The sequence below is a fragment of the Homarus americanus genome, unplaced genomic scaffold (assembly GCF_018991925.1).
Source record: "Homarus americanus isolate GMGI-L3 unplaced genomic scaffold, GMGI_Hamer_2.0 scaffold14467, whole genome shotgun sequence".
Lineage (NCBI taxonomy): Eukaryota > Metazoa > Arthropoda > Malacostraca > Decapoda > Nephropidae > Homarus > Homarus americanus.
The window spans coordinates 7,232,765-7,242,524 of NW_024733734.1; the positions used below are offsets into that span (position 1 = coordinate 7,232,765).

Here is a 9,760-nt window from a genome sequence, read left to right on the forward strand (position 1 = left end):
ATGTAAACTTTGTGATAAACCTTTAAAGCATACACTTGAACACTATATTACTGAATGTGATACTGTCAAAGACTTCAGGCCACCTGACTTATTGTATCTTGAACTATGTAATTACTTCATTGAATCGGGTGTGCTTGAGGACATTCTTGCTGTTTATCCCAAATTTGCTAGCCCACACTGATTAGTCTTCAATTAGAATATGACTCCAATGTATGTGATCCACTGACCTATATATATACTGCTAATGCATATGATGTATTTCCTTCTTTGTGTACGAACCTCTGTCCTGCGTGGCAGTGAACAGTGGCATTACCCACATGAATCTGACCTATATATAGTGTCAATGAATATGATGCATTCTTTGTGTACGAACCTCTGTCCTGTATGGCAGTGAAAAGTGACATTACCCACATGAATCTGACCGACATATATGTATGTATGTATGCGTGTGTGTATTTATATGTACATGTACATGTATATGTGTATGTATATATGTATATGTATGCATATGTGTGTGTGTGTGTGTGTTTACATATATGTATATGTACTGTCAATGAATATGATGCAACTCTTTGTGTACGAACCTCTGTCCTGCATGGCAGTGAACAGTGACATTACCCATATGAATCTGACCTCTATACATTTATAGCTGTTAATGAATATGATGTATTCCTTTGTGTATGAACCTCTGTCCTGCGTGGCAGTGAGAAGTGATACCACCCTCAGTGTCAAGACCTGACTGAATTACTCAGAATAGGCAAACTGTACTACAAGCTCTGCCAATAAATTTGTTAAACTAAAAAAATCCGTCTGTCTGTTTGTCTGTCTGTCTCTCCCAGAGTGCATGAGACAGACAGACAGAAAGACAGACAGACAAGTAAACATAGAGTGTTAGAGAGTCTCACTTTCTGTTTACTTGCCTGTCTGTCTATCATCCTGTCTCTCTCCTACTCACTCTCTGTCTGTCTCCCACTCTCTCTGTCTCTCTAAATAAACTAAAAATTACTAAAACAACGTCATCACTGCTACCATTACCTCCACAACCACCACCATCACCACCACCACATCCCTCCTACCCAACCACAACCCCCACATCCCTCCTACCCAACCACAACCCCCACTTCCCTCCTACCCAACCACCTCCCCCCCCCCTCCCTCAAACCAAACTAACAACCATCTTTCAGTCTTTACCCGAGTGACATTCTATTAAGACTCAAACAAATTTTTTTCCCCGTCTCTCCTTTTCGCTTGAGAGATTCCGTCATCAGAGAGTCTTCTATTTTCCTGAGACTTGATGATTCATGACATTCTGAGGGACGAGGCTGGACAAGGGTACGTGTGGGGGTGGGCAAGAGCTCATGTTTTATTCAGTATGGACAGTTATCGGAGTTGACTGTGGGAGGGCAAGGTGTGTGGGAGGGCACGGTGGGTGGGAGGGCAAGGAGTGTGGGAGGGACAGGTATGTGAGAGGGTGGGTGGGAAGGTAAGGTGCGTGGGTGATGTGCTGGAGAGAGAGAGAGAGAGAGAGAGAGAGAGAGAGACCCACAAAACACCGAATACCCCCCAAAACAATCTACAACTTCACCTCTTACTTACAAATTTAATAAATATACCCAAATATACTTAAATATACAACCTCTTACTTTCCTATATAACTAAAAACGACCACTAAGAAGACAAAATTAATTCAAGATCTATAAAATTTTACACTGTCGATCCGGATTCCACACTCAGAAACGGGGAACACATGAATCCGTTTCTAAATCCAGATTGAAAAAAAACGCTCTCGAAAGCAATTAACCTAATTTAAGCTTTTAATTATTTCGACGCTGAGGTAAATAATATCCGGTAATGTGTTTTGGTTATTTTTTTCTAGTCACTGATGGAAAACAAATGAAAGTGCCATTGTTTATCAGGAGGGGCGATTTTTTTTTTTTTTTTTTGTGTCGTGTTTTTTTTTTTTTTTTGTCTAATTTAATGGGAGTAAAGTCAATTGTGGTAATGAATATATAAATAATGTTAGTTTTTCTATGTATGTATGGATGTATGTATATATTTATGTATATATGTATGTATGTTGCGTCACTATTTTCACACAGCTAAAAATAAGTTGATTCAATAACTGGTCATTAATAGGAAAAAATAGTTCGTATTAATATTTTATTGTCACGTATGAATGTTTTATTTGTACTCAATTGTTAAAAACAGCAACAACAACTGAACAACTATCACACACACACACACACACACACACACACACACACACACACACACACACATGATAAATTTGAAGTGGAATAAAGAATAAAAGAGATAGCTGGAAAAACATAGAAAGACGTGGAGGGTGTGGAGACAAAATTAGATAATTATGGACAGATGACAAGGTGGATAAAGCTAGATAGATAGATAAGAGACATATATATAGAGAGAGGGGGAGAGAGAGAGCAAGAGAGAGAGAGAGAGAGAGAGAGAGAGAGAGAGAGAGAGAGAGAGAGAGAGAGAGAGAGAGAGAGAGAGAGAGAGAGAGAGAGAGAGAGAGAGAGAGAGAGAGAGAGAGAGAGAGAGAGAGAGAGAGAGAGAGAGAGAGCAACACACAAATCATCCCAAGTAATTCTATAACCACCACCAGGTAAACACAACACAGCACAGTGAGTGACGCTCCAGTGTATCTCAACCGGTGGGGCGAGAAGGTGTAGGTCAAGGAGGGACACAGGTATACAAATAACAATTACGAATCCCGAAAAAAAAAATAAAATAAAAAAATATGTCGTTGCTTACATCATCGCTCAACTTATTTCACAACGTGTGGATAAATTAGAGATTAAATTTAATTAATATTTACCCACTTTAAAGATAATCCTCTGTTATCATTTAGTCTGAGAGGAAAGTAATGTTAATCAAGGTAGAATTTAATCAGGTATCTGTATTTGGATTCCTTCAGGGTTAAAGTGATGACAGAATATAAAATACCTAATTAAATATCTCTACTGCCCCATTCCCTCTACGTATCTCTGTGAGGAAGTCTCTCTCGCATGGCTGTAAACACGAAGGAAAACAAATCGTCTTCAACTCGAGGCAATTCTTCAGGTTGGTGGTATGTTGGCCAGTGAACCACGACCACAGGCTTCGCTCTAATGATCTGTTACGTCACTGTCATCTGTCAATGTCTTGCTCTTTCCGTGTCACTGTTTTATACCGTCACAGCCACTTCGTCATGTCCCAGTGCCAGAGGAGAAACAGTGCCAGAATGCAGACAGTGCAGAGTAGAAACAAGTGCCACTAATAACTAAATCATCATCTCATTTTTCTTATCCAATTTAGCAAGACAAATTATTCTTAACAAAATCAATACAACTTATAAATTCCTTAACGTTTTCCATCATTGTTTAAACATAATACTAAACTCTATGTAGACGTTCATGTATAATCCTTGGAAAAAGTGGGGTTTTGTTTTATCATGGGGGAGGCAGGGTTTTATCATGGGGGAGGCAGTGTTTTATCATGGGGGAGGCAGGGTTTTATCATGGGGAAACAGGGTTTTATCATGGGGAAACAGGTTTTATCATGGGAGGCAGTGTTTTATCATGGGGGAGACAGGGTTTTATCATGGGGAGGCAGGTTTTATCATGGAGGAGGCAATGTTTTATCATGGGGAGACAGGGTTTTTATCATGGGGGAGGCAGTGTTTTATCATGGGGAGACAGGGTTTTTATCATGGGGGAGGCAGGTTTTATCATGGGGAGGCAGGGATTATCATGGTGTCTAGAGATTTTTGACAAGATACCGGTAGTTGGTGTCACGTAAAATGGAAAAAAGTTGAGAACCACTGCATTATCTTTAATGTAATCTCTCTCTTTTCTATTCCCCTTTTTTCTTCATCCCCTCTCTCTCTTCTTCACACTTCTCATTCTCATCATTTTTCTCATCCCATCTTCATAAATCTTTCTCTATTTATCCTCTTCTCCTCTCTCTCTCTCTCTCTCTCATCCCCCCTTCTCATTTCCATCTCCTCCCCTCTCTCTCTCTCTCTCTCTCTCTCTCTCTCGTCCTTACGTTCTCCAAAAATCACCCGTTCTCCAGGACAATATATTCACACTCTCAGAGTAAAGTTTTTTTCCTGTGTGTATGTCTGTGAACTCTTAGGTAAAGATAGACTGGTGACAAAGAGCTTGGAGAAAGGGGAAGAGGAGGAAGATGAGGGAAGAAAGAGGAAGAAAAGAGGTAGATGAGAGAAAAAAAGATGAGGGGACAAAGAGTAGTGCTGAGAGGGAAGAAAGGGGAGAAAGATGAGGGAAGAAAAGGGAGAAAGAGAGGGTAAGTCAGAGGAAAGGGACATGGAGGAGGGAAGAAAGAGGATGAAGATGAGGGAAGAAAAGAGGAAAAAAGAGGAAGTAGATGAGGAAGGTGACCTAACCTAATTTTACTATCCTATCCTAACCTCCCCTTTCCCTCTTTTCCCTCACTCAAATAATGGGAAGGGAAGGGAACAGAGAGTAACAAACAGAACCCAAATATACTGTACACATGAAGCCAAAATTCCCTGGAAAACCTGACCATATCTGACATATATTCTTGAATCATATAATAAACTTAACTTCTCAATAGTAAACTCTAAAATTATGTTAACAAATACCAATAACATTAACAAACAAAAAAATATATAACTATTTCTCTTGACAAATAACAACAACATGAACAAGCAAACAAAATCTATAACTATTTCTCTTGACAAATAACAACAACAACATTAACAAACAAATAAAATTCTATTATACAACTAAAACTAAAAAAAAAAAACATAAAAATCCGTACAAATTGAGGTTAAAATCCCACTTGTTTACCAAAGTGTCTAGGAAATTCTGTCAACAATCTGAACGCGTGTGAAGGAATTGTCGGAGAGGGAATGATGGAACGGTACTGTATTGTGTCTTGTTGATGGTAAACAAAAACAAAACAAAAGAGTTAGAGGGAGACTGGAAAGGGAAAGTGACGGAAAAAGGATTGGGTGTGTGATATAAGTAAGTGCAGTAAGAGCTGTATGCAGGAGTTGCTTTATAAGATATTTGTGGAGTGATAATACAAATAATATTAATTTATACTTTATTTTTAGTTTACACAAAAACATAAACAAATAAATAAAACAACGGGGATTAGTCATCACTTTTGTTTTATAGCTGTTTTCAACCGGCGAGCCTTGACCATGGCCCGGCCCTGTTGGGCAGCAGCTTTACGGGCTTCTGCCACTCTGTTTGGTGCGTGCTCAGCCTTTGATTTTAGATTACCTTGGGCCCATGGGACCAAGGTATTCTTGGCCTGGTGAGTTGGTTTATTGGCCCAGGGCTTTTGGACAGCAGCTCTACAGGGCACTACCCGGGGAGCTTTCCCTCCGGTGACAGCCTGGGGAGCTTCCTCTTTGGTGACCGCCTGGGGAGTGTCCCTCTCGGCGATGGCCTGGTGAGCGTCCCATTCGGCGACCTTCTGGGGAGCGTCCCCTTCGGTGACCGCCTGGGGAGCGTCCCCTTCGGTGACCGCCTGGGAAGCGTCCCCTTCGGTGACCTCCTGGGGAGCGTCCCCCTCGGCGATGGCCTGGGGGGCGTCCCCTTCGGTGACCACCTGGGGAGATTCCCCCTCGGCGATAGCCGGGGGGGCGTCCCCTTCGGTGACTTCCTGGGGAGCATCCCCTTCGGTGACCGCCTTGGGAACGTCCTCTTCGGCGACCACCTGGGGAACGTCCTTTTCGGCGACCACCTGGGGAGCATCCTCTTCGGCTACCGCCTGGGGGACGTCCCCTTCGGCGACGGCCTGAGAGGCGTCTCCTTCGGCGACGGCCTGGGAGGCGTCTCCTTCGGCGACGGCCTGTAGGGCGTCCCGTTCGGCGACCTGTGGGGCTTCCCCTTCGGCGACGACCTGGGAAGCGTCCCCTTCGGCGACGGCCTGGGGAGCGTCCTATTCGGCGACGGCCTGGAGAGCGTCCCCTTCGGCGACGGCCTGGGGAGCGTCCCCTTCGGCGACGGCCTGGGGAGCGTCCCCGGCGACGGCCTGGGAGCGCCGTCCCCTTGGCGACGGTTTCGGGAAGGTCCCCTTCGGCGACGGCCTGGGAGCGTCCCATCCGGCGACGGCCTGGAGAGCGTCCCTTCGGCGACGGCCTGGGGAGCGTCCCCTTGGGCGACGGCCTGGGTAGCGTCCCCTTCAGCGACGGCCTGGGGAGCGTCCTCTTCGGCGACAGCCTGAGGAGCGTCCTCTTCGGCGACGGCCTGGAGAGCGTCCTCTTCGGCGACGGCCTGGGGAGCGTCCTCTTCGGCGACGGCCTGGGGAGAGTCACCTTCGGCGACGGCCTGGGGAGCGTCCTCTTCGGCGACGGCCTGGGGAACGTCCCCTTCGGCGACGAGCTGGGGAGTGTCCTCTTCGGCGACGGCCTGGGGAGCATCCCCTTCGGCGACCACCTGGGAAGCGTCCCTTTCGGCGACCGCGTGGGGAGCGTCCCCTTTGGTGACCACCATGAGAGCGTCATCTACATGGGGGCAGGGGGCCAGGCGCTTGGCGATACTCGCCAGCGAGTTAGCACAAAAATTATGTAACTTTTTCAACGTTTCTGTATTAAACAAGTCTTTTGTAAAGAATATTTTGAAGTCGAACAACTCCAATGGAGGATACACGACATATTCAAATTTATCATAACCTTTCTTAGTTTGTTTTCCGCACAGGGCGGAAAAATAATACATTACGCCATTGTCTGGGATATATTTTAGCTTGCTTACCTTCTATCGGAGGTAGACGCATGCTTCCACAATGGTTCTATTGTGGTTTCTGAGGACTTCCAAATCTTTTATTTTATCCAACACAAAGTTGAGGTTTGTGTTGGGGGGTATCTCGACACTAACACCGAAGCCCACTATTTTGATAGCACTTATATTTTTGTGCGCCTCAGCTAACTCGTCGTCCATGCGACTGAGTTGGCTAACGGATTCTTGTAAAAATCTTTTGTGTATATCAACCATTTTGTACAATAAAATTAAGTTTTATAGAAATATGATACAGGCACCCGAGGTGCCACAGGCACCTCAGGCATCTGTGAATAAATGTAGTAAGAGCCTCCCAATTACTACAGAGCTAAGTGATGCTATGAACTGTGTAGTGATGATGTGAACTATAGTGATGATGTGTCATGATGCTATGAACTGTGGAGTTATGTGTCGTGATTTATGTGTAGTGAGGAAGTAAACTTAGTAATGATATGCTGTTATGCTATGAACTGTGTAGTGATGATGTGAACTAAGTGATGATGTGTCATGATGCAATGAACTGTGGAGTGAGGATGTGAACTATAGTGATGATGTGTCATGATGCTATGAACTGTGTAGTGATGATGTGAACTATAGTGATGATGCATTATGATGCTATGAATTGTGTAGTGATGATGTGAACAATGTGTCATGATGCTATGAATTGTGTAGTGATAATGTGACCTATAGTGATGATGTGTCATGATGCTATGAATTGTGTAGCGATGATGTGAACTATAGTGATGATGCATTATGATGCTATGAATTGTGTAGTGATGATATGAACAATGTGTCATGATGCTATGAATTGTGTAATGATGATGTGAACAATGTGTCTTGATGCTATGAATTGTATAGTGATGATGTGAACAATGCGTCATGATACTATGAATTGTGTAGTGATGATGTGAACTATAGTGATGATGTGTCATGATGGTATGAACTGTGTAGTGATGATGTGAACTATAGTGTTGATGTGAACTATAGTGTTGATGTGAACTATAGTGATGATGTGTCATGCTATGAATTGTGTAGTGATGATGTGTCATGATGCTATGAACTGTGTAGTGATGATGTGAACTATAGTGATGTGTCATGATGCAATGAACTGTGTAGTGATGATGTGAACTATAGTGATGAAGTGTCATGATGCTATGAACTGTGTAGTGATGATGTGAACGATAGTGATGATGTGTTATGATGCTATGAATTGTGTAGTGATGATGTGAAGTATAGTGATGATGTGTCATGATGCTATGAACTGTGTAGTGATGATGTGAACTGTAGTGATGATGTGTCATGATGCTATGAATTGTGTAGTGATGATATGAACAATGTGTCATGATGCTATGAATTGTGTAGTGATGATGTGAACAATGTGTCATGATACTATGAATTGTGTAGTGATGATGTGAACTATAGTGATGATGTGTCATGATGCTATGAACTGTGTAGTGATGATGTGAACTATAGTGATGATGTGTCATGCTCTGAATTGTGTAGTGATGCTATGAACTGTGAAGTGATGATGTGAACTATAGTGATGATGTGTCATGATGCTGTGAACTGTGTAGTGATGATGTAAACTATAGTGATGATGTGTTATGATGATATGAATTGTGTAGTGATGATGTGAAGTATAGTGATGATGTGTCATGATGCTATGAAGTATGTAGTGATGATGTGAACTGTAGTGATGATGTGTCTTGATGCTATGAACTGGTTAGTGATGATGTGAAGTATAGTGATGATGTGTCATGATGCTATGAACTGTGTAGTGATGATGTGAAGTACAGTGATGATGTGTCATGATGCTATGAACTGTGTAGTGATGATGTGAACTATAGTGATGATGTGTCATGATGCTATGAATTGTGTAGTGATGATGTGAACAATGTGTCAGGAAGCTATGAATTGTGTAGTGATGATGTGAACTATAGTGATGATGTGTCATGCTATGAATTGTGTAGATATAATGTGAACTGTAGTGATGATGTGTCTTGATGCTATGAACTGGTTAGTGATGATGTGAAGTATAGTGATGATGTGTCATGATGCTATGAACTGTGTAGTGATGATGTGAACTATAGTGATGATGTGTCATGATGCTATGAAGTGTGTAGTGATGATGTGAACTATAGTGATGATGTGTTATGATGCTATGAACTGTGTAGTGATGATGTGTCATGCTATGAATTGTGTAGTGATGATGTGAACTATAGTGATGATGTGTCAGGATGCTATGAACTTTATAGTGATGATGTGAACTATATTGATGATGTGTCATGATGCTATTAACTGTGTAGTGATGATGTGAACTATAGTGATGATGTGTCATGCTATGAATTGTGTAGTGATGATGTGTCATGATGCTATGAACTGTGTAGTGATGATGTGAACTTTAATGATGATGTGTCATGATGCTATGAACTGTGTAGTGATGATGTGAACTATAGTGATGTGTCATGATGCAATGAACTGTGTAGTGATGATGTGAACTATATTGATGATGTGTCATAATGCTATGAACTGTGTAGTGATGATGTGTCATGATGCTATGAACTAAGTAGTGAGGATGTAAACTATAGTGATGATGTGTCATGATGCTATGAACTGTGTAGTGATGATGTGAACTATAGTGATGATGCATTATGATGCTATGAATTGTGTAGTGATGATGTGAACTGTAGTGATGATGTGTCATGATGCTATGAATTGTGTAGTGATGATGTGAACAATGTGTCAGGATGCTATGAATTGTGTAGTGATGATGTGAACTGTAGTGATGATGTGTCATGATGCTATGAATTGTGTAGTGATAATGTGAACTATAGTGATGATGTGTCATGCTATGAATTGTGTAGAGATGATGTGAACTGTAGTGATGATGTGTCTTGATGCTATAAACTGGTTAGTGATGATGTGAAGTATAGTGATGATGTGTCATGATGCTATGAACTGTGTAGTGATGATGTGAA

At 42.3% G+C, this 9,760-nt stretch overlaps 1 protein-coding gene across 1 annotated transcript; it reads right to left on the reverse strand.

Moving 5' to 3' along the window:
- Window positions 1-5,157: 5,157 nt before the first annotated feature.
- On the reverse strand, window positions 5,158-6,722 carry LOC121869890 (skin secretory protein xP2-like). The gene is made up of 2 exons (XM_042371456.1): window positions 6,048-6,722; window positions 5,158-5,934 (listed from the first exon to the last, which is right to left on the reverse strand). Exons 1-2 carry the CDS (start codon window positions 6,720-6,722, stop codon window positions 5,158-5,160), a joined length of 1,452 nt encoding a protein of 483 aa, XP_042227390.1.
- Between the last annotated feature and the right edge of the window lie 3,038 nt (window positions 6,723-9,760).

Bases quoted from the DNA above. Each gene is read 5' to 3' on its own strand.
- LOC121869890 (XM_042371456.1), bottom strand. From the start codon at position 6,722: ATGTATTATTTTTCCGCCCTGTGCGGAAAACAAACTAAGAAAGGTTAT. The intron at 5,935-6,047 runs GCTCCCAGGCCG...GACGCTCCCCAG, and splicing joins ACCGTCGCCAAGGGGACGGC to GCCGTCGCCGAAGGGGACGC.